The 15,469-nt window shown below is 47.6% G+C and overlaps 1 protein-coding gene across 1 annotated transcript in view; it reads left to right on the top strand.

Moving 5' to 3' along the window:
• The window catches only part of DNAH9 (dynein axonemal heavy chain 9), a gene marked incomplete at both ends in the record, with an annotated part of 190,321 nt that overhangs the window by 45,343 nt on the left and 129,509 nt on the right, over window positions 1-15,469 (top strand). Inside the window, 9 exons of the mRNA XM_079544232.1 lie at window positions 1,083-1,240; window positions 2,536-2,674; window positions 3,419-3,706; window positions 4,923-5,133; window positions 7,361-7,488; window positions 7,986-8,094; window positions 9,599-9,746; window positions 11,342-11,516; window positions 14,926-15,099. Of these exons, the coding sequence (XP_079400358.1) occupies window positions 1,083-1,240; window positions 2,536-2,674; window positions 3,419-3,706; window positions 4,923-5,133; window positions 7,361-7,488; window positions 7,986-8,094; window positions 9,599-9,746; window positions 11,342-11,516; window positions 14,926-15,099 (1,530 nt within the window). The remainder of the gene's footprint in view (window positions 1-1,082; window positions 1,241-2,535; window positions 2,675-3,418; window positions 3,707-4,922; window positions 5,134-7,360; window positions 7,489-7,985; window positions 8,095-9,598; window positions 9,747-11,341; window positions 11,517-14,925; window positions 15,100-15,469) is intronic.

Here is a 15,469-nt window from a genome sequence, read left to right as displayed (position 1 = left end):
TGATATGTTCTCTTTTGGGCTCAGTTTTGTAGGAAGAAATGTCTAGAGCCCAGAAAGTTCTGTACTCTTGTAGATGTTTCAGTCAAAGATGTTCTGAACCCCTCCATGGACTCCTCACTCTTCTCATCTCCCTCTAAGCTGTAATTGGTTCCTTACGTGACATCCCAAAGAAGCCCCAGGCGAGTAGAGACGTTTATGTGCCTTTCCCTCATTTTCTCTTCCATCAGATTCTAGTTGAAAGTTGTCATTGAAAAAAGTCTTTGAGGATCTTAAAATAAAAGGGGAAGCTGAACAAAAGAAGCCCAGATATGACTCAACTGCTAATGATTCTCTGCTCCTGGCTGGAGAGCCGCGTCTGAGGAAGGCAGCACAGCTGTCATTCCATTGCTGGCTGCTATTAGGGGTGTAACCATGGCGATGTTTAATTGGCTGCCTTAGTCATGCAGCTAACGTCGATACGGTTCCTTACAGGAAAATATTTGATTAATTGCTTCACTTTAAGATGGCAAACAGCGGTGAGGTTAGAGTGGTGAAAATAGATTTCTCCCTTGCTTAAGCTGTGTTGGTGAAGAGATGATGGGTCTTTAATAAACTCGGTTCTTTGGAACCCAAGGAATGGGAAGGACAGCGCTGCAATCAAGCAAATGTAATATTAGTAAGTGAAGGTGGCAGGGGAGGCCTTGCAGCTTCTGCCTGGTGATTTTGGTTTAAATTAAGCATCTGATATCCCAGAAACTTAACAAGTGATAAGTTCTGGGGCTGTTTCCTGCTCCTCACCCATTGCTCTTATGAGAAATAGTGCAACTCTTCTCAGCTCCTTTGCCTGTTTCCCAGTCTCTTCAGCTCTGTTCTCTGCTTTGTCAGACCTTAGCTGTGATGGGAAATTGATGCTGGCACACAGATGTACTCCAAATGCTATATAGAGATCTATATGGTTGATTAAAAAAGTGAAACAGCAACAATAAAACCCAACCAGTGGTAAGCTCTGTCTGTCATGGGGCCAGGGCTAAGGAGTGTGGCATCGTCATCTAATGTATTTCTTTGTACTGAACGCCATACCAACGTTTTGCCTTGGCTCCTAGGTGAAGAGTGTGCAGGATGCAATACGGGAGAAGAAGAAATCCTTCAGTTTTCTTGGAGAAGAGATCAGCTTGGTACCTTCAGTGGGAATTTTCATCACCATGAACCCTGGTTATGCTGGGCGAACTGAGCTACCTGAGAACTTAAAAGCTCTCTTCAGGTGAGTCCAGGCCAGGTTTTGTGGCCTGTGTAGGGCTGACAGGAGTTGTCTTTTGGGATGTCTAAGCTTGACTTTGTTTTCTTGGAGAAAATGCATTGGAGAATCACAGATTTCTGCCTTGCACAAGAAGCCAGTACCAGGAGTATAGAGGCAGGGAAAATGAGCTGTGTGCTTTGTGTTGGTGAAGTCAGTGCATGACCTGTCTCACAGGAGTCATTCTGGAAGATAGCATTGCAAATCCACTGCCCTTTTACAGCTGCAGATCGACTCCTCGTTCTCAGCAAACACAGGCTGTTGCTGCCTTTTGGCTCATTTCTCAGTAGCTGAATATTGTAAAAAGCACAGCCCTGGTCCTTCAGCTGGATAGGGCAGGATGGAGGGGTTGGAACTTGATGGTCCTTGGGGCCCCTTCCAACACAAGCTATTCTATGATTCTGTGATCTCCTTCCCTCTCACTTTCCTGTGGAACAGTTGTCTCAGATAGATAGCCGCAGCCTGTCTGCTCTGCTCTGGGACTCGTTATCCCACTTGTTTGTTTCATTATCACACGTCTGTGAGCCTGGATGGCCATTTTTCCTCTGGCACATCACCTGGACATGGGGTTAATGGGCACACACAGGGCTCCCACCCTCAGCTCCCTTCCCTTCTGCTCCCACACCAGCACTGCCTGCAGTGGGAGGGGCCCATCCTCTTTTCAGCACAGTGCTAAGACTTTGCAGAAGGTGGGGGAGAGGCCCAAATCTGAGTCTGTCTGCAGGTTCCTGCACCAAGCCACCGGTGTTATCCTTTTCTGAGCATCACGCAGTATTCACTATTGCTGATTCAGCAGGTTCAGCATCTGCTCTCCTACCCATCAGGATAACACTATTGCCTGGAAACAAACCATTGTAGAAAGGAGATTTCAACAATGATATTTTCTTCTGAAGACTGATATTTTTTTTTCTTATTTTTTTTTTCCCCATCAGTGCTGACACAAATGTTTTCAGGTGAGCTTCAACGCAGCCTCCTGTTTCAGCTCAGGACAGAGCTCAGATAAACTCAGGAAGAGCTGGAGAGGGAGCTTCTGTGTCTTTGGGGTGGCATAAGCTGCAGTACAGAATCATAGAATGATTTGGGTTAAAGATCACCTACAGCCTGCTGTGATCAGAACAGCTGGTAGCGTAGGCTTTTTGTTTTATTACATCCTCTGAATTCAAGCCCAAACCATACTAATATAGAGGCAGCAAACTGTGCCTGTCCCCTCTTTATAAGACCTGTAGTCAAAGGTTCTGCTCTCCTCCCTCCCGTCCTCCTAGGCCATGCGCGATGGTTGTGCCGGACTTTGAGCTGATCTGTGAAATCATGCTGGTGGCTGAGGGGTTCATCGAGGCCCGTGCGTTAGCCAGGAAGTTCATTACTCTGTACCAGCTGTGCAAGGAGCTCTTGTCCAAGCAGGTGAGCCCGTTTCCATGGCTGCACGGAGCAGAGGAGCACCCTGATTCCAAAAGTTGCTCAGAACACAATGCTTTGCCACTGCAGCTCCATGACTGAAGCTTCCCAGCTGTTCTTTAGTGACTGCAATTGGGCTGGAGGCTGAAGGGGGTCTTGGGCTGTCTAAAGGCTGTGGACAAAGTAAGAACATAAGAAGTTACTTCTTGGCTTGAGAGCTCCTCTCATACCTCTTTGTGATCCTTTTCCAGCGATGCCCTTACAGCTCAATGCTGCTTCTGAGCTGTAACATGCCAACATGCTGCACATGGTAACCTTGTAATGGAGAAACCTGGGTGTTTGGGGCTTCATAATGTACTAACACGACTTTCACTTCATTAACTTGTGCAGATCCGGGCTAGGCTGGACTTGCTTTAGCTTGTTTCATTATTTTGGTGGAACAAATTGCTTAGGTCTTGTTTAGTGCAAGTCCTATTGCTGTTCTGCTGCCAGTGTTGAGTCCCCATGGTACTAGAAGCAGTTGAATTATTTGACTCTTTAATGCTGTCCCTGAAAAGAATCTCATCCGGGAAAGAAATCAGGTAGCTCAGTCTGGAGGAGGCTTCTGGGCACAATGCAGATATCAGATTTGGACATATTTCTGTTGCTGGCTTGTCTGGCTGTTCAGAGCTACTAGTTCTTCCCCCTTCATGGCATCATGGCAGTGTGGTGTCTAAACATAAATTCATCCTTCCTTTTTCTCCTGCATAGGATCACTATGACTGGGGCTTGCGTGCCATCAAGTCAGTGCTGGTTGTTGCTGGTTCCCTCAAGAGAGATGACCCAGGGCGACCTGAAGACCAGGTTCTGATGCGTTCTCTTCGTGACTTCAACATCCCCAAGATAGTGACTGATGACGTGCCCGTGTTTATGGGGCTGATTGGGGACCTCTTCCCTGCACTGGATGTGCCTCGGAAGCGTGACTTGAATTTTGAGTCGTTTGTGAGGCAGGCTGTGTTGGACCTCCGGCTTCAGGCTGAGGACAACTTTGTGCTCAAAGTAAGACCAAATAATCAGCTGTGCCTACATCGCCATCAAATTGTGGTTTTCCTCAACCATTTTTGCCTTTGCAGAGGTGGCTCTGTGCAGAATTCCCCTTTCGGTCTGACCTTGGTGGAGGAGACAGTTTGCTATGCTGGTTCTGACGCAGTTGTGCAGAAAGCCAGCACTGACTCAGTCCCTGAGTTTACAAGGGGCCAAACCTTGTTGCTTGATGAAAGCATGATCCCTAGAGAGCAGAGCTTTGTCAGCCAACAGCTATAAGGTATAAATCACAAAATCATGGAAGGGCATGGTCTGTAAGGAACCTTGAGGATCTTGTAGTCCCATCCCTATGCTGTGTGCAGGCTGCCCCTCAGGCTGCCCAGGGCCCATCCATGTCCTTGGGCACCTCCAGGGATGGGGCACCCACAGCTCTTTGGGCAGCAGTGCTGGGGCCTCACCATCCTCTGAGAATAGAATTTCTTCCTGATGACTGACCGAAATCTCTCCTCTGTTATTCAAAGCCGTTCCCTCTTGTCCTATCACTATTCGACTGTGTAGAAAGTCATTCTCTGTCCTGTTTACAAGCTTACTTTAAGTACTGGAGGACCACTGCCTGGTGTCTTCTGTTCTCCAGGCTGAACAAACCCAGCTCCCTCAATCTTTCTTCATAAGAGATGATTGGAGCCCTCTGGTGATCTTCGTATCTCTCCTCTGGGCACGCTACAACAGCTCCACATATTTCTTGTGCTGAAGAGCATCAGTCCCAAGACTGGCTCCTGGGAGACATTACTCATCACCAACCTACACTTAGACAGACCTGCTGACCACAACCCTCAGGCTGTGACCATCCAACCAATTTCTTACCCACTGAATAGTTCAAATCGTTCAAATCTGTGTCTCTCCTCCAATTTACAGATAAGAATGTGGTGTGGCATCATAGATAAGGCCTTGCAGAAGTCCAGGTAGATGACATCAGTTGCTCTTCTTTGTCTACTGATGCTATCACTCAGTCATAGGAGGCCACCATTGGTCAGGCAAAATGGTGCTGGTGATTTATTTGCAGTCTGAGGTTCTCAACCATCACGATCAGAGTGGTGAGATCAAACTGGAGCCAAACCCATTTGCGTCTCTTGGTCACATCCTTCTAAAGAAAAGGCACAGCAGAAGCTGCTTTGTAAGTCTGAACTTCAGTATGGCATCGTTGTCTGAAATTTGGGCATGCTTTTTTCAGGTGGTGCAGCTGGAGGAGCTGCTGACAGTACGGCACTCTGTCTTTGTGGTGGGAAATGCAGGCACAGGCAAGTCGCAGGTAATGAGGTCTCTGAACAGGACTTACCAGATCATGAAGCGACGGCCTGTCTGGACAGACCTCAACCCCAAAGCAGTCACCAACGATGAGCTTTTTGGCATCATAAACCCAGCAACAAGAGAATGGAAGGACGGTATGTGTATTTTCTCCCTGAATGGGATAAAGAAGGGTTTTAATTTTTTTTTTATGAACTTCTTGAGCAACCTAGGAGGACTCCTTGTGTGCAGGTCGCAAAGCCTGGCGTTTGTCTGCTGCTCGCACCCATGTGAGAGTTTGTGGTTGAAAGGATTTGTAGGATGTTTCAGCTATTTGGTTGTCAGATGGGAAGTGTAACATGAGCCTGCTTTATGCTATTGCCCTGAGAGTGTCACGTCCCTTAAGACCAGCTGCTACCAGTTCCTAAATGGGACAGATAAGCTGGAGTGATCTGGGCCAGTGACAAAAGAGATGTGTGCTGGGGCCCCTCAGTGTGTGCCAGCCCTGAGTTTTTACTGCTGGTAGAACACACATGCCAGCCCTGGAAGTGATGCTTTTCCACCACAGTATTTTCCACCAAGTTGCTTCCTGATCTCTGCAGTACACCAGGACTTGCCAGACTGTCAGTCCTCATCACTCCCAAGGAAAATAAGCCATGTGCTTAAAACTGGCTGAAAGGTCACAGGCAAATCTTGGTTGTTCAATGCAGGAATGCAGTTTTGATTTACGTTTGCAGCTGGTCTGGGAGAAAGGCATTGCCATCAATCATCCTTGGCCAGAATCTCATCAGAGATAAGGAGACAAGCTGTCACCCACCTCTCCCTGCCACGGACCCCTCCCGATGCCCCGCTTTGCTCCAGTGTCAGGGCTCATTTCATTTAATTGTAATTAGGGACCCTAAATGGAAAGTGAGGGAGGGAAGTGCGGGATGCAGGCAGAGCTGTGCAGGAGGCTGCAGCAGCAGACGGAGGGCTGCAGGTGGCATGGAGTAACAGCACAGGATGTGGTAAAGGCATGCACTCTTTCTTGCCTGGCCTGCAACATGTCAAGGGAGCATAGGTGATTCTGCCCTGAGATTTAAAGGCAAACACTTTTTGTGTTGGCCATTCCTGAAAGTTCTGTTTCTTTTGGCCACATAGCAGCAAGGAGATTTTTCCCACAGTCCAACAGGAGGTGATGCTGTCATCTCATCACTGTTCATTATTGAGAGCTGAAAAGGCTGTACCTGTTAGATGGTGGAAGGTCCCACGAGGGAGCCCTAAAAGTGTGCTTTATAAAATCAAGCTCCTCTTTTAAGCCTCTTGACAGCTCTGTGGTGTGGATGCACAAGGTTAGGAGAGAGGCACTTTTCTCTCTGCTGCTGTCACAGAGCATATGAGGAGAGCACTGATGCTTTGAGACAGTTGATATTTTGGATACTAATGATCTTGGAGCAGATTCAGGGGCAGTTTGCGTGGCATGTGTTCAACATGTGAGGGGCTGCATAGAGGCAGAGCCAGTGGAGTCCCCCTTTGTGACTTAATCTCAGAATGAGATACCCAAATCAGGTGAACTCTTCTGCATTTGCTGTGTGCAGGCTTAATTTTCAGTCATGTAATGCCACTATCCATTCCTGGTGTGGGTCACAAAGAAGCAGCTTCTCTTGGAGGAAAGAAGTGTGTTTGTTAACAATTCATCAGGAGAGACGCTTTGTTTTTCTTTCATGTTTGCCTGATGTTTCTTCATGGAGACCAGCATCTCCTTCGGTGTTTCCATGTGTGGAACAGAGCTGTGGTTTCGTGGAGTTTCCGTTTGCTCTGCAGTACTGCTGCTCTGTTCCCAGCCTCCTTGCTCTTCTTAACATTCATTATTTACTCCCCTCGAGACACTGCATCCTCTCTGTCTCCTTGATTTTACTGACATTTTGTTCTGTCATTCAATGCCATCCCCTGCTTGTTCTCCCCTCAATCTCACTAAAGCCGTGACCCAGTGTTTAATGCATCTTGATTTCCCTGAAATATTTTGAGCCACAAAAAAAAAAGAAACGTAAGAAATTCCAAGGCAGATTCAAATGGTTTTCCCTTCATTGTGTAACTCATGCTTTCTTTTGCCTCTCAGCATCTCCTTTTTGCTTTTCATACCCCTTATTCTCAGTGGGAATGAAGCTCGTGTGTAGGTCTGCAGTCATCTTCAAGTGATGCTGACTGATAACATAATGATTCCTTCAAAGCAGACTAGACCCATATTGTGATACAAAAGTATTTATTACTTAAAACATGTACAGGTGCACGGTGCTCTGAATGCTTAAGATGAAAGCATTAATTATGATAATTTTTAGCAAGATGCTAGAGAAAATAGAGCAGGTGGCAGATTTGTTCATCAGGATATTCATGTCATCTTCCCAGGGCTGTTTTCATCAATCATGAGAGAGCTGGCCAACATCACACACGATGGCCCCAAGTGGATGGTACTAGATGGAGATATTGATCCGATGTGGATTGAGTCTCTTAATACAGTGATGGATGATAATAAGGTAATTAAAATAAATTAAAGCAGCAGACATTGCTTGAACTGCATGGTGTGGCTCAGCATGGGAGAAATGCATACACAGAAGTAACACCTCCTTGAATAATGCAGTTATGATAGGACTTTTTTTCAGCTATACCAAACAATGTTGCATTAAGAAAACAATACGTGAGGAAAATAGCATGCTTTCATGGGAATTTCCCTTTCTTGGGAAACTGGAATCACGAGTAACCACGATGTCCTGACAATAACTGCAGACCCTTTAAAGGTAGAGAATAGGGCATAATTATGCACCTTTTCTCTCACCCCAAGGGAGTACTGTTGATTCTGAGTTGTGGAAGAGAGGGATCATTGCTCTGCTAGAAATCAGTTGCTGTGCTTGGAGGAGCCGATATGACAGCAACCAAGCTTTGAGTGCAGAGTACTCAGTGCTTGTCAGTCCTGTTCCTGGGGATGCATTAACCCCAGAATTGTGCTGCTGCTCTGTCTGTGTGCCATATGCAGGTGCTGACCCTGGCAAGCAATGAGAGAATCCCCCTGAACCCAACCATGCGACTGCTGTTTGAGATCAGCCACTTGCGCACAGCCACCCCAGCGACCGTGTCCAGAGCAGGTGAGTCCCGGCCTGACCTCACCCTGGGGTGTTGCAGGGGCAAGCTGGGATCCATTGCCATTCACCAGACTTCTGTTGGATCCCACTGGAAGTTCCCAACTTGGGATCACGCTTGTCTTTGATGGGCAGAACGTATCCCTGAAGCACGTGGGCAAACTGAGGATCCTAAACCCAAATCCGTGCGTCTCGGAGATGTAACCATCGCTCTCTGATGCTGCTGGATGATGACAGCAGCAGCAGTGCTGAGTGCTGCAGCTGTGCAGGGCCCTGTATGGACAATCCATATTCCAGATTGCCTCTGATCTTCAGGAAAAGTGCATGAAGCAAGAGAGGAGGGAGCGAAGGTGTCTTCTACTTTCATATTCAGGGGACTGAGGCCCAGAGCAATAACATGACTCAAGCAGGACCACGTTCTGACTTTGAGTCAATCAAGAGATGTCATCATGTTGTCTAGGTTGTGTCCCTTCACTGTTAGTGTTTCTTCTCTGCATTTTATTCTGCAGAAGGGTTGTGAAGTGAATTCACTGAAGAGTGGACATTTCTAGGGGTATATGCAGAATCATAGCACTGGGTTGGAAGGGACCTTTAAAGCCCATCCAGTCCCACCCTGTATCATGGGCTGGCTGCTCCCCAGCTCAGGCTGCCCGGCGCCCATCCATGGCCTAGGTCACCTCCAGGGATGGGGCACCCACAGCTCTCTGGGCAGCAGTGCCAGGGCCTCACCACCCTTGGGGAGGAGAACTTCCTCACATCTGACCTGAATCTCCCCTCTTTTAGATCTAAATAATTCCCCCTTGCTGTATCACCACATTTCCTGACACAGAGTCCCTCTCCAGCTTTTCTGTGTGCCTCTTAAGTGTACTGGAAGGCTACAGTGGGGTTTCCCCAGAGCATTCTCTTTTTCAGAATGAGTTTCCTCAACATTTCGTCATGGCAGAGGTGCTCCAGCCCTCTGAGCATCTTCATGGCCCTTCTCTGGACCCACTCCAACAGCTCCGTATCTTTCCTGTGCTGGAGACTCCAGGTCTGGACACAGTGCTCCAGGTTGGGCTTCGTGAGGGCAGAGCAGAGTGGGACAGTCCTCTCCCTGCCCAGGGTACTGTTGGCCTTCTGGGCTGCAAAAGCTCACTGCTGGCTCATGTTAAGATTTTCATCCACCAGATGTCAAACTTCTGTTAAGCCTTCGTGGCGATGGCACCCCCGCGAGGCCCCATGCCTGGCTGTGTTGGTGTTGAGGAGCCCACCTGGCACACCCTGCCCAGAGCTGCACAGCTCCTCAGCCCTTTCTGCCTGCTTTTGCCTGCCTTGTCTCTGTGATGAGGGATGGTTACAGTGGTGGGAATGCAGGGCAGAGCAGCAGAGCAGTGCCTGGGCTGTGGATGCCCTCCATCATGGGGCATCCAGGTGTAGCTGGTTGTGTGAAAGTTGCTGAGCAGTTCTGCTGAAGGCTAAGAGTGGTCACTGCTGTGTCCTCAGTGTTGTTTTTTTTTTCCTCACCCTAAAGGGATCCTGTACATCAACTCAGCAGATCTGGGCTGGAATCCTCCAGTGAGCAGCTGGATTGACAAGCGAGAGATCCAGTCAGAAAGAGCCAACCTGACCATTCTGTTTGACAAGTACTTGCCACCTTGCCTGGACACCCTAAGGACAAGGTACCATCTGCAGTGACTGCTTCCCCAAGGGCAAGAGGACATGCTCTGCTCCCATGCTGGCTGTGCTGTGCTGGGGCTGTGAGATGTGGTAGCAGAGGGGAGAAGTTTCCTCCTTCCACTTAAGAGCTTCGAGCATCACTGGCTTAACCACAGAGAAGCAATGAAACAAGCCAACACTCCTGCCCTCCTTTATTGGCAGATCTTGTTTTAATCTGGTTGTGCCTGTACTTCTTGTGCCAGTTCTGCATCCCTTGGAAAGTAAATCCAGGACATCCTAAAGAGAAAGTCTTCTCAAACTCCAAAAGCATCAGGCTGGACCTGCGTCCACCCTACGAGTTGTTTTTCAGTAGAGCAGATTTTAGACCACTGCTGAAGAAGAGTTTTCAGTCTGTAGTGCGGGTGGTGGAGAGATCAGATCTCCTTTCTCCTTCTTCCATCTTTTTTGGATGGAAGAAGAAAAACTTCCCGTGTTTGTGAGAGAAAGTAGGATTGCTCTTGAGGCAGTTTTATCTTGAATTTCTTTTCCCAATGCACTTGAACAAAATGAAATCAGTCTGCAGTCATCCAGCCTGGATGTATTTCACAGTTGGCCAACTGCCCAATGCATATGAACTTGCACTTTTGGAAGGGCCCTGATCCTTCTTGGGTTGAGTTAGTTCCCAGGTGGGGCCCACAGAGAAGTCCTGTGGTTCTTGATCAATCATTAAGGGAAAAAGAGCACTCTTAATCTTCACGTAATGAGAATTCGCCAAAGCAGAGTCCCAACAAATCCGAGTAAGGAAGCTTCTCACATTCTCTGCTTGCTTCCATTTTCCAACAAATGACCAAACAAAAGAACACACCAAAAAAGTCAGGCTGCAGTTGAGCATTGGTGTTAATTGATCAAAATAAGGACTTATCAGAAGAGTCTGAATTAATGAAGACAGCGGCCTTTGGAAATTAGAGTTGGGCAGGAGGTAGAAGGGAGCTGCTCCCTATGAAATGAAGCTGACTGTGGCTGCTAGCAGCAAAGTCCGGTGGACATTTCCCACTCTGCTGAACATTGCTGTGTCAGAGTGTGAAATCCATAGGATCAGCTGCAGACAGCCCTGAGCTGAGTATTTTGGTAGCTTGCTTAATTCAGAAATTGTAGCACCAACCTTTCAAATAGCTATAATTACTTTATGGAGGACTTCAGTTCTGCTACAATATTAGTTTGGAATTCTGTAAGTGTAGCTTAAATGAATGTAAAATGGCAAGATGAAAGGGTTTATTTTATTACTCCTCTATTTGACCGCTTTTGAACTCCCTGTGTTCGCAGGAAATTATTGCCTTTAGCAAGACTTGCATTTTACTTCTTTCAAGAGGATCAAAGTTTTAAAATGCTTGAAACTTCCGATTACTGTTATTAGTTGTGTGTGTGCCAGCACCAGCAGGTCCGGGGAGGAGAATGGGGGCTTTCTTTATCCCTGTACTTGTGAGTAAGACAAGCACTGAAAAAAAGTAAAATGCTAATATTCTGAAAAAAGGATTTCTAGGCTTATCTTCCTGTGTTGTGAGCGATTGTAGTGCTGGACCCAATTACATTTCCCATGCTTTCAATTTCCATCCCTCAGGTTTAAGAAGATTATTCCCATTCCTGAGCAGAGCGTGGTTCAGATGTTGTGTTACCTCCTTGAGTGCCTCCTGACGGAGGAGAACACACCTCCTGACTGCCCCAAGGAGCTGTATGAACTTTACTTTGTCTTTGCTGCTGTCTGGGCCTTTGGTGGATCAATGTTTCAAGACCAGGTAATGAGAAGCCGCTGCTTCATCAGTCTTCTATGCATGTCTCTCTTTTTTTTTTTTTCCTTCCCTCTTTTTTTTTTTCCCTTAATACTTTCCAACATGTAGTTCTCTATCAGTAATGCTGGCTTCCTGGGGCTTGCATGTGGATGATATAGAATTAGAAATGTGAATACAACCAATCTGTTTGCTAATGACCTCCATAGTACCAGAAAGGGGAGGGTGTAGGGGTCAAGCAATGAATGGATGTTTGTTCATGCAGGCGTGTTTTAATGGGGAGAAACACAAAGTTAATTTATAGAGACCTGTGGATAGGCTTAATGAGATGAAATTAAGTGTGGTTTATTAGGGGATGCATCAGCTGAGCAGCCTTTCAGCCATCAGATTGCATGGGTAGACATTGTACTCTGTGACACAAACCAGCCGGTCCTTTGGCACCACTGGCTTTTGTTAAAAAGAGGTGTGTGTCAGCAGTTGGTAGTCGTCAATTTCTGATAAAACCATGTCAGAAAGAGAAGTGGTCAGCAGGGCATGATGTGCCCTAGGGATTATGGGTGTTCTCTTAGGTGGAAGTAGTGGCTGTGCTCTCTCCCGAAGGTTTTGTTTGCTGGAGGAGGTCTGTCAGACAGGATCAAAAACGTGGTGCCCTTTGGGTGCTTAAGTCTTCAGTCCGGCCAGAATTGTTATGTGGCTGTTGAAAATCTGCAATAACTGTAAATGAAATGTGAAAAGAGGGTCCCTCTTTAGAGTGTGTGGGTCTCTTAGTGTCTGGCCAAGGCTTTTGCAACTGCTGTTGGACATCTCGACTCCCTTGCCCCTGCACTAGTGCAGAGGAGCAGCCACACAGCTGCTTGGCCAGCTACTGGGGTGGGTGGCAGTGGAAGCTCCCTCTGGGCAGGCAGCTGGTTCCCTGGAGTGAGCTGCTGGCCACAGTCAAGCTTTTGGACCCTAGACTAGTGCTTGAGGGCACGACCTAGAGATCAGGGTTTTCTTGGGAAGGAGAGTTTATCAGGCCATGTATCACCGCCTCTGACAGTCCAAGTATGGTCCTGTCTGAGAGGCAGAGGAAGGCAGGGCACTCCTCCCTATGCTGCTTCCCACAGCGCATCTATCCTATAGATTAATTGCAGCTGTCTGCCTCTGTATCCATCAGTTTGCATTAGATGAGGTGGGTGTGATTCCTCACATGATGGTAGCATTGTAAGACTGAGTTTTCTCAAGGTCATCATGTGATAGTGCATAATTTAAACTCCCTCTTCAGACCCTGGTACTCAAAGTAGAGCTGGAACACAGTGGCTTTGGTGGGAGCTTTGGTGTGGGAACACAGTGGGACTTGCAAGGATCTTCTCTAGAGTTGCCCTGGGGAAGCAGAGGATAAAGGGACATTTCTCTCCCCCCTGGTCCCTTGTTCTGCCCCATTTCCCAGCTACAAGGCTCGGCTCAGAACAGTGTGTCTTACCACGGGCCAGAAACACCTGCTGGACTGCTCACATTTGCTTCATAGCAAGGAGCTTTGGGAAGTAATGGGCAACTAAAGCCAGACTCGGTGCTTACCAAGAGCCCTCGTGTCTCCTGGTACTGTGTGAGCTGGATGAGAATGGCTTTTGTGGTCCTTGTGGAAGCCTTAACCCCTCAATTTCAATGTGAAGCACTGTGTTTGCTCTAGCAGTGCAGACTGCTGTGTAACCACAGGAGCTCACAGCTCCTTCGGCAAGCTGGCTAGAACGCAGCTGCTTGGCCAGTGGGTGCCATGTCCCCCACCCCACAGCTCTGCTCCTGCACCCCTGGCACTGTTGCAGCCATTTCTGCATTGCCAGGGCCTGGTGGGCTCCCAGAGCTTGGTGAGGGCTGCAGGAGGATGCACGCAGCGGCCCTGTGGGATGCCACCCAGCGTGGGGCTGCTTCTGATGCTCTGTAAATGTCAGCGCAGAGAGCGAGGGTACGGCGGTCCAAGCGTGGGGAAGCCTGATGAAAAATGATCCAATATAAAATCTGTTTATTGCTTTCCATTGAAGGGGCCTTTGCGTTGACCTTTTGCTACTGAAATGTCAGGAGCAAAGAGTTGGGAAGGCTTCTCACCGCTCTGCATGTGGTGGTGGGTAGAAGGGCCCTGTACAAAACCAGATGATAAATTGGCCATTTCAAGGCTCTGAGATCAGTGGCAATCCATGCAGGGTTGTTATTAAGGAAGCAGTTCGAGCTGGAGGCCGTCCTGGCAGTGAGACTGGGGCTGGAATCCATGCAGCTGCAGGCATCTTGGGCTGCAGGAGTGATGGCACGAGAGGGCTTCCAGCACTGCTGTGTGTTCCTGCTGCTGAAGGCTGCTCTGCTGCTGGCACTGGGCGGTTGTGACAATGGGAGAATGGAGAGTTACAGTTATTCCCCTTCTCTGAATAGCACGAGGATGCAAAATCAGGAATATGGATAAGCTGGTTTTAGGATTCTCTAGGCTTTTTGATGAGTGATGGCTCAGGGAGCTTCACAGAGGATGTTTGGTGGCCATTCAAGCCCTGATGGAGACTTACCAGCATGGAGGCAATGTTCTGGCAGTCCCAGTTTCTGGCCTGGGAAGGCATGTGGCATAGCCATGTGGGGAGAGTGCCATAGATGCCCCAGGAAGACTCTGAACTGTTAAAGCTGGATGAATTTTGCATCCAGTGTTTTACAGACATCTTTTTAACAGCATCTTTCCCTCCCTCCCTGCAACTCCTCCCTGGGGCAGGGAGCTGAAATACCCCCGATCTGCCTGGTGTCATACAGGAGATCCTTGTCAGAGAAGAAAGATGAGCACATTTTGCAAGTCCTGGACCAGCACTGAAATGAGCTCTTGTAAAATTCAAAATGCTTGAAAATCTCTATGCTTGGAAGGGCATAACGAGGAACAACAAGAAAGCAGAGCTGAGGGCAAATGGTTCCTTCTGCTGCCTCAGTATATTGGCACAGTCCTGCTGCTCCAGAACACCGTGGTTTAAAAGAAGCTAGAAGACAACGACTGATATTAATAGAGTGCTGTGATTTATGAGGAAAAGCTTTAGTATGCATGCTTTGACTAACCACGACCACCGGTGTAGACGGATGTTGTGTCCTTGTCTGTTGGAAGAAGCAGGCACCACAAATCAATCAAGTGGTCTGTTTAGTCACAGGCACGTATTGGTCTTTTTCAGATTGATCCATCTATCTGTTGTGAGAGTGATCAACACAGAGGATGAATTATTTAGATGAGAAAATAGGAGCGATGAGAAGAAACGGTGGAAATGAAAAATTAGGCTTAACAATAGGAAAAAAAATAAGACCATTATACTGTGGAATGTGTTTTAAGCACCAATCCTGCTCTGGTGGGCTGAGGCTGCTAACGTTCTCCAGCACTGATGAATTCCTACAGATCAGCATATCTTCTTCCCTTTTTGTCTCACAGCTTGTGGACTACAGAGTGGAGTTCAGCAAGTGGTGGGTGGCAGAATTCAAGACTATCAAGTTTCCCTCTCAGGGAACGGTCTTTGACTTTTACATCGATCCAGAAACAAAGAAGTTTGAGCCTTGGTCTAAACTGATCCCCCAGTTTGAATTTGATCCAGAAGTGCCATTACAGGTTTGTGTGCCTTGTGTGGATTGGTTGTGCGTTTGGTGACTGTGAGCAGGCTTTGGGATGATGCACCATTAAACATCAGGCTCTTCTCAATAAGAATGCATTTCTGCGTGAGGTACAACGAAATCATCCAGTTTTCATTACAGTGCTTGGACTGTGCAGATCACCTTCCCTTGGCCTTTCACATACAACCTATGTGCAGAGAGGTGGGTTTGGTGGCAGCTCGCCAAGAGCAGGGAGATGGCATTGGGATGAAGCCCCCACAACACCATGTTGTTGTTCTGTCTCAAAACAGAGATGTTTTTGTGAGCTAGGCGAAAAATGTCTGCAGATAGAGAGCTGCATTTGCCAGCTACACTTTCCTCTCCTTTTG

This window comes from Tetrao urogallus (assembly GCF_951394365.1).
Source record: "Tetrao urogallus genome assembly, chromosome: 18".
Classification (NCBI taxonomy): Eukaryota; Metazoa; Chordata; class Aves; order Galliformes; family Phasianidae; genus Tetrao; species Tetrao urogallus.
The sequence above is the reverse complement of the archived record's forward strand: the minus strand, read 5'-3'. Positions and strand labels throughout refer to the sequence as shown.